General features: G+C 40.2%; 1 protein-coding gene across 1 annotated transcript in view; it reads right to left on the bottom strand.

Moving 5' to 3' along the window:
* The window catches only part of impg1b (interphotoreceptor matrix proteoglycan 1b), a 36,738-nt gene extending 21,507 nt beyond the window's left edge, over positions 1-15,231 (bottom strand). The window contains exons 1-7 of the mRNA XM_046366480.1: positions 14,450-15,231; positions 7,466-7,687; positions 3,826-3,992; positions 3,650-3,684; positions 2,157-2,197; positions 2,023-2,072; positions 1,753-1,911 (exon numbers count right to left, since the gene is read on the bottom strand). Coding sequence (XP_046222436.1) covers positions 1,753-1,911; positions 2,023-2,072; positions 2,157-2,197; positions 3,650-3,684; positions 3,826-3,992; positions 7,466-7,687; positions 14,450-14,516 — 741 coding nt within the window. The 5' untranslated portion in view covers positions 14,517-15,231. The remainder of the gene's footprint in view (positions 1-1,752; positions 1,912-2,022; positions 2,073-2,156; positions 2,198-3,649; positions 3,685-3,825; positions 3,993-7,465; positions 7,688-14,449) is intronic.
* Between the last annotated feature and the right edge of the window lie 1,016 nt (positions 15,232-16,247).

The raw sequence follows: 16,247 nt of genomic DNA, 5'->3' as shown, positions 1-16,247 counted from the left end.
CTTATTTTACAATGACAGCCAGCCCGGCCAAACCCTCCGCGGACGACGCTGGGCCAAATGTTCGCCGCCCTATGGGACTCCCAATCACGGCCGGTTGTGATACAGTGCCTTAGACTGCTGCGCCACTCGGGAGCATACAGTGAGGGATTGTAAGGATTGTCCCACACAACACCCAACTAATTTCCGGCCAACAGTTCTTTCAATGAAAGTATTATCTTAAGAGTGTGATATTTTTAAAAATACGGGTGCGGCGGGACATGCCCTGGTTTGAGTACCTTTGAAGTTCAGATGGGCAAATGGAATAGTAACTGAAATCTGGACACTGATTGTACTGTATGCCTATAACATATAACATGTAGCCAATTATAATATTAACTAAAATGGTACACCAAATGTTAATTTAGTCTCGGGAACAGGAGTGGACAAATATGATTTCTTTCTTTCAACATTTCTTGAGAGAATGCGCATGCGCAAGTAGGGACCTCAAACTTTTTCATAGACTGACACTGTTACATAAAAGCTGACAGTATTTCAACCATATAAATGCATCCAAGAGCGACTGAAATCTTATCAGAAACATGTTTGATTGTTTTCACAGCTTTTAATTTCCTTAAAACTGGTCAAACTGATGTAATTTTGACAGTTTGTATGGGAAGAATGTTGCGTTTTCTCCCCGGGCCCCTAAAAGTTCTCGTTCAGTGAGAGAAGCAGAAATAAATGTCCCCGTCTTCAGAGTCAAATTCTTACACGTGAATGGAATGTCTTCATAATCTAACACATCAGGCACGAAACCCGATTCATCTCTGAGACACAAGATCTACGTTAGCCTTTTGAGCTAAAGCCTAGGCATTATGAGTTGACAGGTCTCAGTCGAGTCAAGGTTATTAATCGTGCGAATGTAGTTCACTAAACCCATCTCTGAAATAAAAGCTCATTTACTTCATCATTCTCAAAAGGTCCAATACAGTTGTTTTTATCTCAATATAAAATCATGTCTGGGTAACAATTAAGTACCTTACTGTGATTGTTTTCAATTAAAAAGGTTTAAAAAATAAATAAATAGCTTCTTAGCAAAAAGCCATTTCTCAAGCAAGAATTTAGCTAGGGCAGCTTGGGAGTGGTCTTAACTGAAAACGGGCTGAAAACGGGCTGTTATAGGTAGATAGGTTTGGAACTATTTCTTATTGGTCTAAATACTAATTTACCACCTGGTGATTTCACCAGGCAGGCCTAAACTCCATCCCACCAAAAACAGGCAGAAATTCCATGCTTTCTTTTCAAACAGCTCTTACACTGTCCCATTTATACCCGCTCCCCCTCTCCGGCACTCGACATCGCCAGTTGTCTCATCATTACGCACACCTGCCACCATCGTTATGTGCACCTGTGCCTCATGACACTCACCTGGACTCCTTCACCTTCCCTATTACCTCCCCTATATCTGTCACTCCCCTTGGTTCTTTCCTCAGGCGTTATTGATTCTGTTTCTGTTTAATGTCTGTACACTTTTTGTGTTTCTTGTTTTGTACTATGTTCTATTTATTATTACATTTGCACTCACTGTACTTGCTTCCCGACTCCCTGTGTTCACGTTACATACACTGAAACTACATACACTGAAGCATTATCATAATTTTCACAATTTCACAGTATTTATCCAACCTTGTTTTATGGAAATATGTATAAAACACATGAAAATCAAGTCTTTGACTGCACTGGGCCTTTAAGACTTTTCCTCTATGTTCTCCTCACCGTATCATGGAGATCTTGTGTGATGTCATGGTACTGGGGAGCTGCAGGGTCACTCAGAACAAGTTCACTGTAGCCAGAGTCTGCTATGGTGACACTGAACTCCACTATCTGCTCCTCAATAATCGCCTCCTCTGATACAATATTAGGAATGTCTGTTATCTGTGGAAAGCAAAAGCAGCAATGTAATTTTCAATGGCCATCAAGGTCAATGTTCAGTCAAGATTATAAAGCCAAGGCAAGGTAGACCTCAGAAACTATGATTAAACTTACCTCCTTTGCTTCAGTCGGAATGATAAACTGTTCTGATGGAGTTTTCGAGTCTACAAAGTGAGCATTGTGCATTCATTCAGGAATTTTGTATTATTACTTTGAGCTTACTGCCTTGATGAATGTGGAGTACTTACATTTCTCAATCTCAGTTCCTCCAGCTGTTGATACCTCAACCCTGGAAATCAAAAATACATGTTTTGCAACAATTCAAATGTCAAGTTTTTAAGTCTCACACACAAGTTCAGTGAAATGCCTTTCTTGCAAGCTCTAAACCCAACAATGCAGAAATCAATAACAGTGTAATACAAAAAATAACAAAAACATATTCGTAACACTTAAATAAGAAATAAGAAGAAAGTAAGTACAGGGTCAGTCAGTTCCAGTAGCATATTTACAATGTGCAGGGATACTGGAGTGATAGAGGTAGGTAGATGCAGTGCCTTCAGGAAGTATTTATACCCCATTACTTATTCCAAATTGTGTTGTGTTACAGACTGAATTTGGTATTTGGTAAGGGTAGGATTAAACCATACTGGATTAAACAATACCCCATAATGACAAAGTGAAAAAACTTTTTATGCTTGCCATAACAAAAGGGTTGAGTACTTTTTGACTCAAAAATGTTATTTTAACATTTTGAAAAACATAATTCCACTTTGACATTATGGGGTATTGTATGTAGGCCTATGACAAAATGTAATACATTTTAAATTCAGGCTGCAACACAACAAAATGTGGAAAAAGTCAAGGGGTGTTTATACTTTCTGAAGGCACTGTATGGAAAGAGTCATTTGTTACAAAACACCAAAAAATGTAATGACATTCAGCGATTGTCATTAGGTCTACACTTGATCAATGCGTATCGCTGATCAAATTGATTTTTTATGTAGAAAAAAAAATAATTTGAGAGAAGGGGCTGAAATACGGGATTGTACAGGGATGACAAGCACAGTCACATTATTATATACATTTTTAAACCATGACACAGAGGTGAGGGTGTTCGTTTAATTTAGAATAAGCTTTTATTTTCATATTTACCACTGTAGCAGTACAAATTACACTCTAAACAAATAGGAGAGTTGTTAAATTAGCATTATTTAGAGAGCACTCCCTCCCTCACTACCCCACCCCCCCTCCTTCCAATATGGTTGTATGTTAAATCAGGCCACCAGATGTACAGACTCCATCAGTTTAGGGAGAAGAGGAGGGTCATTTGAGTGTATCTGTTCTTGCCCTCTACCAATTGTGCTTGCTGAAACAGCAAGTGAGAGTGTTGTTGGTCTTGATGACATTTTACCATTAGAATTTAAACCTTTATGAACAGCTATTTTGGAAAGGCTTGTCTAGTCTCTGGAGTTGTAGATGGTCGCCAGCCATTTTTGAATTTTGTAGTCAAAACAAAAATATCTGTGGGGTATGAAACATTTATTAGAGATTTTTTTTGGTACCGTCTATTTTGTTTTCAAACACCATATTAAATTAGAATTCAAGTGATAGAAAGAGGTCGTTGGTTGAACATTTATGAGGGAAGGGGGTTGAACACCCGTTTCAATGAAACGTTGCAGACCTACTTCTTGTCATCTCTATAAACAATATTTAACATTTCTCCAACCTTTTATCTACCTACCTTTGTTGCTGGATCTTCTCCTGTTCAGCAACTCTCTGAAAACCAAACAAACATACAAATTCAAAAAACATCATAAAGTGTTATTACATCACTAAGACTTATCACAGCCAATCGTTGTGCTATTACCCCTCAATGCTGCCCTTATTACTACGGTGCATGCAGGTTTTAATACTCACTGTGGCCACCATGTCAATGTGTTCCTGAGTACTGCTGAAGTTTCTTGCCACCTCATCCAGACAGAGAGAGTCATGCTGGCAGGCATAAGTCCAATGCTTGTACTCATCTGAGTTAGGAACCCTATCCAGGAAGATGCGGAAGGCTTCCCATATCGCCTCCTGGCAAACTAAATAAATATATTAATAAAACATGTCAGAATTGCTGAATAAAGAAGTGTGTGTCTGTGTGGGAACAACTCTAAGCTTATAGAGTAAATGGCAATTCAATGTAATGTATTCACAATCTTGTTACTTTATGCATGTAAGACAATACACAGAAATGGATTCTTTATGGTCGAGGTTTGAACAAACTTTTTTTTCAAATCAAATCAAATTGTATTTGTCACATGCGCTGATAACAACAGGTGTAGTAGACCTTACAGTGAAATGCTTACTTACAAGCCCTTAACCAAACCAATGCATTTTAAGAAAATACCTTTAAAAAAGTACATGTTGTTGGGGTGGAGGCAATGCAAATAGTCTGGGTAGCCATTTGATTAGATGTTCAGGAGTCTTATGGCTTGGGGGTAGAAGCTGTTTAGAAGCATCTTGGACCCAGACTTGGTGCTCCGGTCCCGCTTGCTGTGCGGTAGCATAGAGAACAGTCTATGACTAGGGTGGCTGGAGTTTTTGACAATTTTTGGGCCTTCCTCTGACACCACCTGGTGTAGAAGTCCTGGATGGCAGAAAGCTTGGCCCCAGTGATGTACTGGGATGTACGCACTACCCTCTGTAGTACCTTGCGGTCGGAGGCGCGAGCAGTTGCCATACCAGGCAGTGATGCAACCCGTCAGGATGCTCTCAATGGTGCAGCTGTAGAACCTTTTGAGGATCTGAGGACCCATGCCAAATTTTTTCAGTCTCCTGAGGGGGAATAGGTTTTATTAAGCCCTCTTCACGACTGTCTTGGTGTGCTTGGACCGTTTGTTGGTGATGTGGATGTACAGCCACGTCGATGAGAATGGGGTGTGCTCGGTCCTCCTTTTCCTGTAGTCCACAATCATCTCCTTTGCACCACACGGTCAGGTCTCATACCTCCTCCCTATAGGCTGTCTCTTTGTTGCTTACCACTGTTGTGTCATTGGCAAACTTAATGGTGGTGTTGGAGTCGTGCCTAGACATGCAGTCATGTGTGAACAGGGAGTACAGGAGGGGACTGAGCATGCACCACTGAGGGGCTACCCGTGTTGAGGATCAGCATGGCGGCTGTGTTGTTACCTACCCTTACCACCTGGGGGCGGCCCGTCAGGAAGTCCAGGATCTATTTGCAGAGGGAGGTGTTTAGTCCCAGGGTTCTTAGCTTAGTGATGAGCTTTGAGGGCACTATGGGGTTGAATGCTGAGCTGTAGCCAATGAATAGCATTCTCACATAGGTGTTCCTTTTGTCCAGGTGGGAAAGGGCAGTGTGGAGTGCAATAGAGATTGCATCATCTGTGGATCTGTTGGGCTGTATGCAAATTGGAAAGGGTCTAGGGTATTTGGGATAATAATGTTAATGTGAGCCATGACCAGCCTTTCAAAGCACTTCATGGCTACAGATGTGAGTGCTACAGGTCGGTAGTCATTTAGGTAGGTTACCTTAGTTCTTGGCACAGGGACTACAATGGTCTGCTTGAAACATGTTGGTATTACAGACTCAGACAGGGAGATGTTGAAAATGTCAGTGAAGATACTTGCCAGTTGGTCAGCACATGCTCGGAGTACACATCCTGGTAATCCGTCTGGCACTGCGTCCATGTGAATTTTGACCTGTTTAAAGGTCTTACTCACATCGGTTTTGGAGAGCTTGATCACACAGTCATCCGGAACAGCTCTCATGCATGTTTCAATGTTACTTGCCTCGAAGCGAGCATAGATGTTATTTAGCTCGCCTGGTAGGCTCATGTCATTGGGCAGCTCTCGGCTGTACTTCCCTTTGTAGTCTGTAATAGTTTGCAAGCCCTGCCACATCCGACGAGCGTTGGAGCCAGTGTAGTATGATTCGATCTTAGTCCTGCATATACGCTTTGCCTGTTTGAGGCCCTCTCCTTGAAAGTGGCAGCTCTACCCTTTAACTCAGTGTGGATGTTGCCTTTAATCCATGGCTTCTGGTTGGGGTATATACGTATAGTCACTGTGGGGACAACGCCATCGATGCACTTATTGATGAAGACAGTGACTGATGTGGTGTACTTCTCAATGCCATCGGAAGAATCCCGGAACATATTCCATTCTGTGCTAGTCACTTTAGATATTGAAACCCAATTCTGGTATGTAATGTACTCGTCCCTGATATTTGGGAATGTTAGAAACATGAATAAAAAAGCCCTGACACTTTTTATGATTTATTTACCTGTTATGCACTGTTGAATTATCTAATATGTTTACGCCTGGGGAAGTTCTCTTACATTTTCATTTCATAGAGTGAAGTTATTATTTCAACGGCATATTCACTGTTTGAATACCCTCAACCTTAATGTAACTCGGGCCCTGAATATAAGTGAACACCTACAGTATTTTATGCTTTTCAAGTTGAACTTCTCTCAGTTTGTGAAGTCTCAACCATGACAACTTCCAAGCCAGCAATTATTTATTAAATTGTGACAAAGATTTTCTGTTTGATGAACTGCTTTCTCTCTCTCCTGAAGGAAACAGTTCAGAGCCACTGTTTTTGGAATAGCTTAATCACCCCACTGTCTAAAGGTGTCCCATGACTATGAATACTGTCAGGATTTACGAGCTCACAGAAAAGTGTGGCACAATAGGGTGTGTTTATATCATAGAATTGGGAATTAGAATACTAAAATGGACATGAACCTTCTTCTGACGGTATTAAGGTCAGCCATTGTGTTTTTAAGGGAGTTGGTGCTCAGCCAGTGCTGTGTTTTAACCAACCAGTAGAGGCATATGTGATGCATTTCCAGGTTTTACTTACGCAGGGAAATAAAAGTAAGGCATGTGATATATCAGAAATTGTGTAATGGAATTATTGCCAACCTTAAATATTGTCATATATTTATAAATATAGTTTACACCGGTTTTATACCAATTGTTTGTGTAAATAGCCTCTAAAATACTGTATATGTAAACAGACCATACATGTCAAAATGTTTGTTTTCTTGGAAAGCTGTGTGTTATTACTTGATACAATATCAGTTCTTGTTGCCTATCATCAACTGACTGCATTGTTTGTGTGGAATGTTGGGATATTGACTGTTAATAATAATACAAAAATTGCAAACAAATATGCCCTGCAGATAATCTTGAAATTCCTTGTTTTACACAATATCTTAAGGGCTTGTAAGTAAGCTTTTCACTGTAAGGTCTGCACCTGTTGTATTCGGTGCATGTGACAAAAAATTATTTGATTTGATTTGATATGCCTCTGGATCTTTGAGGGTTTATAACATCGCCCCTCTAGTAATTTAATAGGATCTCTAAGGTTTATATGTTCCTGTTCCCAGTCGATCTTCGCCCTCAATATATGCCATTTAGCAGACACTGTGAATACATGAGAGAATACATTTGAATACAGTGAATACATGAGAGAATACATTTTTAGTATGTGACTCCAGTGGGAATGGAAGTATTGACGTTGGCATTGCTAGGACCATGTCCTTACCTCTGAGTTTGTAGTAGGCCCGATGGCTGGAGATGACCGCCTTTACGTTCTCTTGAGGACATACTTTCACCCCACTGGTGAAGAACGTAGACCTCTTTGTCAGGTGTCTGTCCTGGTCCTGTCTCGTTTTAACATGGGCGGTGTGTTTGATTGGTTTTACACTATCCAGGAAATGTCTGTGTTTGACATCTCGGATTCCAGACAAATATTGCACCTGTAGGTCTGCAACAAAAAAGACAGATATAAGAAATGGTTATCTTACCATATCTTGTTGTCCAAATATACCTAGAGTATTACATTATTGGTCATTTTATAATATAAATGTAGAAGATGTATACTGCTTACTTTTCCAAATCGTATGTAAGGTCTAAGCATAGAGAATGATAGAGATATCATCTTTATATACGTATTCATACCCCTTGACTCATTCAACCTGAAATCAAAATGGGTTAAATATTATTTTTTTTCAAACCCATATACTCACAATACCCCAGAATGACAAAGTGAAAACGAAATACAGAAATAACCAATTTACATAAGTATTCACATGCCTGGGTCAGTACATGTTAACAATCACCTTTGGCAGTGATTACAGCTGTGATTACAGTAGGTGTGTTATGGTGACTGTATTACCACCACACCAGTGGTCACGAGTCATGATGCCAGTCAAATCCTCGTGATTTTTTAGTCACGGTAATTAGGCTTCTCCAAGCTCTGGAGCTGCTGATGGTCATTAGTAGCCTACCAAAATATACTAGCTGCCTGATAGTCAGCACTCTGTTGTCCCTCTAATCACTCTGACACCAATGCAAATATACTTTGAAAATCTAATCAAATGCTTCATGAGAGTCCATGAGCTGTGGACTATACAATTGCGTGAGAAAACAGAGTTTTGATGGCCTCTATTAAAAAGAGGAGGCCTACTATATTCCTACTATATTCATTTCTCAACTTTCCTAATATTAATATTCTTGCTGGCAAGAAAATGAACCACAAGAAAAGCATCGTCCATTTGCTTTTTAAGTGCATAGATGACATGTATTTTTTCCCCTGCCCCATTCTAAATATTTTTTTTAAATCACACATGTATATACGTATACTAAGTAGTATAAGATTAGATCAAGAATAGTCTGGGTGATAATGGGTGCTAATATTCGCCTATCACTTGAGAATTATATATTATCACTTGTGAATGATGCCTAGTTTGTGGGTCAACTTCTGATCTGTTGTGTCTGCCTCATTGCTTTTAAAAGGGATTCTAATGGTTGTATTAATTTGGGATCTATCGCATCCCACAACTGTCCCAGACTATGATTGGAATATTTATTTCTCGCACAGAATAGGTCAACATTTGTGCTATGGGGGATAGTAGATTGGCATAGGCTAGTGCTTTTGTTGTTCGTTAGGCCTACTAATCTTGTTGGCTGATGAAAAGTAAATGTGGGCAGTTCTTCCAACAACTTCAATATGCACCTTGGAATTCAACAAGGACAAAACACATAGCCCAATATTTGTATCACAACTAAAGTTGCATAAATAACTCTAAATTAATCAAATAGAAGGATGTGTTTCTTTGTTAACCACTCAATACAGAATAGCCGCATGTACAAACTCTCTCAAATATTTGAGAAAATATGCTTTCCATTGTATTCAGCGATGTTCAATTGTATTCTTCATAATATAAAATAATGCCACGGAATTCTAAGCAAACCTTGCTTGCTAAATTAACTAGTGTAGCCCACAGCCAAATGGCACAGCCAGATCAGGGCCTAACATCAGGGCCTAAGGACAACTCAAGAGTATGCTATTCTGCTCTTCTGAAATAAACAACATTTTCTTCATACCATGTTTCTTTAGACCTGTCTAAAATGAATAAATGGATTTATTGTGAAGGTGTAGGCTATATTACATGGATTTACTAGACTTTTTAAAATGTACATTTTTCAAAGGTCTGCATCAGTGGCTTGTAGGCAATGCATGGAAGCCAGGAAATGTGTTTATGTTAATTCACGGTTAATTACCGTGAGACCGGAAGTTATTTGCTTGACAATCATCGACTGACAAAATTTCACGACCGCCAAAGCAGTCATCAAGGCAAAGGGTGGCTATTTGACGAATCTCAGATATTAAATATATTTTGATTTGTTTTACACTTTTTTGGTTACAACATGATTCCATATGTGTTATTTCATAGTTTTGATGCCTTCACTATTTTTCTACAATGTAGAAAATAGTTTTAAAAAATAAAGAAAATCTCTTGAATGAGTAGGTGTTCTAGAACTTTTGACCGGTAGTGTATATATAACTGTGGTAAGCATTCGAGCCAATAAGGGCCGGGGGGATACGGGGATGCAATTCAAACAGTATGTAAACATGAATAAAGTCACCAGTGTTTAATGTCCTTCAGACCAGTCCCGTATTAGAGTGATCCCCAGCTGAGGCAGATGAAAAAGCTCTCTATGATCTCGCTGTTCAGAAAACACAAGACATTGACTTCCTCCATTTTCACAGCCTCGGCCATCACAACAAGGTAGTGCCATGGTGTTATGAAAGACAATTAAGCCAGTGAATACAGTCAGTCCGTTCAAAGTCAGCTAATTGTTTAAGGCGTGCCTTGCAACAACCAGGTGGTAAACTTCAAAAGCTTTCTTAATACATTAAGCCCCCACGCCTATCAGAGGCAAGGGGCTTCCTCAGACCTATCTTGGCAGTAGAGGACCCACAAAGAAATCAGCTTAATGAATAAACACTGATACTTTGACCACGAGAGGTTGAGTTTCTGGCCAGAAAGTACATTTTTTGAGAGTTTCAACTTCAAAGTTAAAATGTTAAGTTTGTGTAATATGGTGAATGGGAATCACGGACTCGCAATCTGATTATTCTCCTATTAGAGAGCATATTGACAAACAAACTAGATAACATTAGAATGTGCTCAGTGAGGACCGAGGAGGTCCCCATGCACATGGGCCAGCATGAGGGCCTGCAGGGGAAATGGCCGCAAATGCAATGCACAACAGTGAGGGCCTCATAAAGCAGAGCTACATGCCAGAAAAGATTAGTGTCCAGAGCCACTGAAAGCAGAAAGCCTTTGTTTATTTTGGGATAATGAACAGACCGAAGACACAATCTGTCCAAAATCAGGACCCAACATTCAGAAGTAGGTCTCATGCAAAAGTTGCTGAATTTTGAAAATACTTCTTAACAATTCTGACATGGTCATAACCATGTCATATATGTCATGACAACTGACATAACTTGTCGTAACCTGTTATAATATGTCCATAACACTGTCATGACACATATATTAGGACCTGTTGTGACATATATTGTGTTTGTTTATGGCTGGTTATGACCCCTACATAAATTGACCATGTTAAATTATCATTGTAATTGTGCACACACTGATGTCAGACAAGCACCTACCCTAATCAAATCAAATCAAATGTATTTGTCACATACACATGGTTAGCAGATGTTATTGCGTGTGTAGCGAAATGCTTGTGCTTCTAGTTCCGGCAATGCAGTAATAACCAACGAGTAATCTAACCTAACAGTTCCAAAACTACTACCTTATACACACAAGTGTAAAGGGATAAAGAATATGTACATAAAGATATATGAATGAGTGATGGTACAGAACGGCATAGGCAAGATGCAGTAGATGGTATCGAGTACAGTATATACATATGAGATGAGTAATGTAGGGTATGTAAACAAAGTGGCATAGTTTAAAGTGGCTAGTGATACATGTATTACATAAAGATGCAGTAGATGATATAGAGTACAGTATATACATATACATATGAGATGAGTAATGTAGGGTATGTAATTCTGTCGCTGGTGACTGGAATGAACGCAGGAGCATCTAGACATTATCTTACATTTCTTTTAGTCTAACTTTTCGTTTTCAACAGCGGAGATTTCTATAAACCTTTCTGTCTGTCTCTCCCACATTTGCAACATAGTTTCAATATTCAAATTTGATCTCCAGCTATCCCATAGTAATGAAGGTGTCGGGACGAGACAGACAGGCAGGCAGGCAGCGTTTCTCAACCAGTCGAAATCATGAATCAGCTTTTTATGGATATATACACTAATGATCAAAAGTTTTAGAAAACCTACTGTCCTCATTCAAGGATTTGTCTTTATTTTTACTATTTTCTACATTGTAAAATAGTAGTGAAGACATCAAAACTATGAAATAATACATATGGAATTATGCAGTAAGCAAAAAGGTGTTAAAACTAATTCAAATATATTTTATATTTGAGATTCTTCAAATAGCCACCCTTTGTCTTGATGACAGCTTTGCCCACTCTTGGGATTCTCTCAACCAGCTTCACCTGGAATACTTTTCCAACAGTCTTGAAGGAATTCCCACATACGCTGAGCACTTGTTGGCTGCTTTTCCTTCACTCTGCGATCCGACTCATCCCAAATAATCTCAATTTGGTTGAGGTCGGAGGATTGTGGATTGTGGAGGCCAGGTCATCTGATGCAGCACCCTCTCCTTATTGGTAAAATAGCCCTTACACAGCCTGGAGGTGTGGTGGGTCATTGTCCTGTTGAAAAACAAATGATAGTCCCACTAAGCCCAAACCAGATGGGATGGCGTATCGCGGCAGAATGCTGTGGTAGCCATGCTGGTTAAGTGTGCCTTGAATTCTAAAAACAATCACAGACATTGTCACCAGCAAAGCACCCCCAAAACATCACACCTCATCCTCCATGCTTTACGGTGGGAAATACACATGCGGAGATTATCCGTTCACCCTCACCGAGTCTTACAAAGACACGGCGGTTGGAACCAAAAATGTCCCATTTGGAGGACATATTTCCACTCGTCTATTGTCCATTGCTTGTGTTTCTTGGCCCAAGCAAGTCTCTTCTTATTATTGGTGTCCTTTAGTAGTGGTTTCTTTGCAACAATTTGACCATGAAGGCCTGATTCACACAGTCTCCACTGAACAGTTGATGTTGAGATATGTCTGTTACTTGAACTCTGTAAAGCATTTATTTGGGCTGCAATTTCTGAGGCTGGTAACTCTAAAGAACGTATCATCTGCAGCAGAGGTAACTCTGGGTCTTCCATTCCTGTGGCGGTCCTCATGAGAGCCCGTTTCATCATAGTGCTTGATGGTTTTTGCAACTGCATTTGAAGAAACTTTCAAAGTTTTTGAAATGTCCGTATTGACTGACCTTCATGTCTTAAAGTAATGATGGACTGTCGTTTCTCTTTGCTTATTTGACCTGCTCTTGCCATAATATGGACTTGATTTTTTACCAAATAAGGCTATCTTCTGTATACCCCCCTACCTAGGAATGAAAGAAATTCCACAAATGAACTTTTAAGAAGGCCCACCTGTTCATTAAAATTCATTCCAGGTTACTACCTCATGAAGCTGGTTGAGAGAATGCCAAGTGTGCAAAACTGTCATCAAGGCTAAATGTAGCCATTTGAAGAACGTCAAATATAACATACATTTCGACTTGTTTAACACTTTCTTGGTTACTAAATTATTCAATATGTGTTATTTCATAGTTGTGATGTCTTCACTATTATTCTACAATGTAGAAAATAGTAAAAAATAAAGAAAAACCCATGAATGAGAAGGTGTTCTAAAACGTTTGACCGGTAGTGGTCCTTCTAGCTCAGTTGGTAGAGCATGGCGCTTGTAACGCCAGGGTAGTGGGTTCGATTCCTGGGACCACCCATACGTAGAATGTATGCACACATGACTGTAAGTCGCTTTGGATAAAAAGTGTCTGCTAAATGGCATATATTATTATTATATTAAGAAATGTTAATTGAAAAAAGGTCAAACGAAACAAAGTGCAGATAGTTTGCAGCCTTTCCAGCTTTAGTTTGAATTGATTGTGTGAGCTGTGTTGTTGGCTAGCTTCTCTGAACAACAGTGTCCTGACAATTGAGCAAATGTTCTATGACAGGTGAAGACGTGCCTCATTAGCTCATTGTTATGGATCCATCCAAATAAATGTCACTCGAAAACAGCTTAAACAAATGTAATTGCAGCTACTTTGCTGTTAGTCTGTCTGCACGTGACTAAGTTAGCCGTAGTTGGCTAGCAAGCAAGGGATAAGAACGTTGCCAGCCAGTATGGCAATGGAACATTTAGATAGAGAAGATAGAGAACAAAAAGACTACTAAACCACTGGGAACCGATAGAACAGACAACCAGCCGGCTTGGGTAGCAACCCTAGATTTGTGCCGGGACTATATCTTGTGGAAGGATGAAATAATATGAATAAATTCCTCAAAATAATTTTATGAAAATATGTCAATCATTATTTGAATATCTTGGTAACCGATTGTATGAAATAATGCCCTTGAAGCCTTGAAGCCGGGTGTTTGGATGATATATTGGCACGGTGTGACCGTGTTATGACACTGGATGTGAAGTTAAGTGTTACCAAATGCTTTCATGGGGGATCTACTACCTCAATAGTGGCTTTTGTAATGTGACCTAACAGTTTATTACATTTTATATGCATGTATATTCAAATCAACGCTGTAACACGTGTATTCAAGTGCAAACGGGTAGGATGAGCTGATACTGTATTTAATGTCTAAAGCAGCTGTAAATACAGTTGCCCTTGTTGGAGTAAGGGATAAAAGTCAAGTGAATCACACCACTCTCCCAGTCCTCTTACATAATGCACCAAGCATGCCCCAACTTTTGTCAACTTTTTTTCAACATGGTTCCGTTCAGTTCTGCAGTATGAAGAAACGTTGAACCAGGTGGGATTTGCGAATCAATTTGACACAATTGCCAAACTGTCAGAATGTTCTGCCTTCTAAACTGACCCATCATGAATGTGTTGTACTCAGCCATGCACACCATATCTCTCTCATTGTGAAAGAACAAAGCATAATCTCACTTCAATTAGACTGGGACAAAAAAACAAACAACCAACCAGACGAGCAGCAAATGCTATTACAGGTTCCCTGGAGTGAGAGCTTACCTTTGATTCGAGTGGCTGCAACGTTAAACAGAAATAGGGTGAGGAATAGTCCCGTTCTCAAATGCATGATGGACTAGTTCAAGTCCTTTCGGGGCCCAATTTTTTTCATTTGGAAACAAAAGGAATGTTCCTTTTATCTCAAGTCCATGAGGAAAAAAGTATTGTCAATGGTGACAAAGTGTCAACGAGCTAAAATAGGGGTTGTTCACTCCTTTCTCGTCTCCAGTGAGGTACTAGCAGATGGTGGTACAGTCCAGGCTGAAGTTTGAGCTCTGAGTCAATCAATGATCCCTGCAGACCTGGACGAAGGATGGAAAAGTGTGTCAAGGTGGGGAGCATGTAGAATAACTCCAAGTTACTCAACTGTAAGTGTAGGTGTGACAACTGTGATGAGATTCAAAAAGCAGGTCCCGTGAATAATCTGTTTACCTTCTGCTTGCTCGCCGTAATCCCTCCCTGGCCACGTGGTGGCCTAGCCTCATCCTGTTAGGGCCCTTCTGGAGCCTCGTCTGTCAGTCAATCAGCGGGGCCCACTGCCCTATGGTGTCCATTCAGTGTACCTGATCCTCAGTCTCTTAGCTCCCAGACCAGGCTAGATTCTCAGCGCACTCTCTTCAGGCTAGCTCGCACCAGATGCTCCTCGAGGTGCCAAACTCACAGGCTGCCAACCAAGGTTGCTGGGCTGTAGGACTGTACTGGATGTCCAACTCACAGACTCCCAGACTGACAAAATGTGCTTTATCTCTGCTCTGGGGGCGTGGCAGAGCTGCTCTGTTGTTATTTTTGTTGTTTCCTCCTCCCTTTTGTTAAATGGCTGTGGTGGTTTCGACTCAGCTCCCCAAGCTGACAAGAGGATTACCAGCTCTAGCCTGTTATTAAAGGGAAAGGGGGATACATAGTCAGTTATACATTTCAGTTGAACGCATTCAGTTGTGTCTTCCACATTTCACCCAACCTCTCTGAATCAGAGAGGTGCGAGGGGCTGCCATAATCAACATCCACATCTTTGGCGCCTGGGGAACAGTGGGGTAACTGCCTTGCTCAGGGGCAGAATGACAGATGACGGATTGAATCCCTGAGCTGATTCAATCCAGCAACCTTTCAGTTACTGTCCCAACGCTCTAACCACTAGGCTAATCCTGCCGTTGTAAACTGGCCCAACAGACAACTTCACTTTCATCAACACTAAATGCAAAAGGTTTTGTCTACTCAGGAATGAATCCTCTCTCTGTGTTGCTCTCCACGCGTCACGATCGTCTGAATGAATGGACCAAGGTGCAGCGTACTTAGAGTTCCACATGTTTGATAAGTATGAAACTCACCAAAAACAATACAGAAGAAAATGAAACGTGACATTCTGGGCTGCTCACAGGCAGCTACACAAAAACCAGATCCCACAATACCCAGTGGGAAAAGGCTGCCTTTTGGAGTCAGATATTCTGTGTTTATAGACTTTGTTAACATACAAACTACATAGTCTTATCACGGGTCGCATGTAAAATATAGCCTACTTACTGTGTCAAATATTACCCCACTATACGTTAAATAAGACAAATCCATTAAGGGTTTTCCCCAAACAAAGAGGTTTGACCTTGCGGTGCTTAATAAGTCAAAATAGGTGTAATGTCATGCTGTGTCATTTCTGATAACACACCTCAAGTACACTGTATTGAAAAGACATTAGATAGGCCTAGAGATAACTGTATCAAAATGTAATACAATTATTTTTCGGAATGTATAGAAAATGTATATACTGTATTTTTGGCCTCCCGAGCGGCACAGTAGCCTAAGGCACTTG

The sequence above is a fragment of the Oncorhynchus gorbuscha genome, linkage group LG10, assembly GCF_021184085.1.
Source record: "Oncorhynchus gorbuscha isolate QuinsamMale2020 ecotype Even-year linkage group LG10, OgorEven_v1.0, whole genome shotgun sequence".
Classification (NCBI taxonomy): domain Eukaryota; kingdom Metazoa; phylum Chordata; class Actinopteri; order Salmoniformes; family Salmonidae; genus Oncorhynchus; species Oncorhynchus gorbuscha.
Note: the sequence above shows the minus strand (reverse complement) of the source record. Positions and strands in the feature narration are given on the sequence as shown.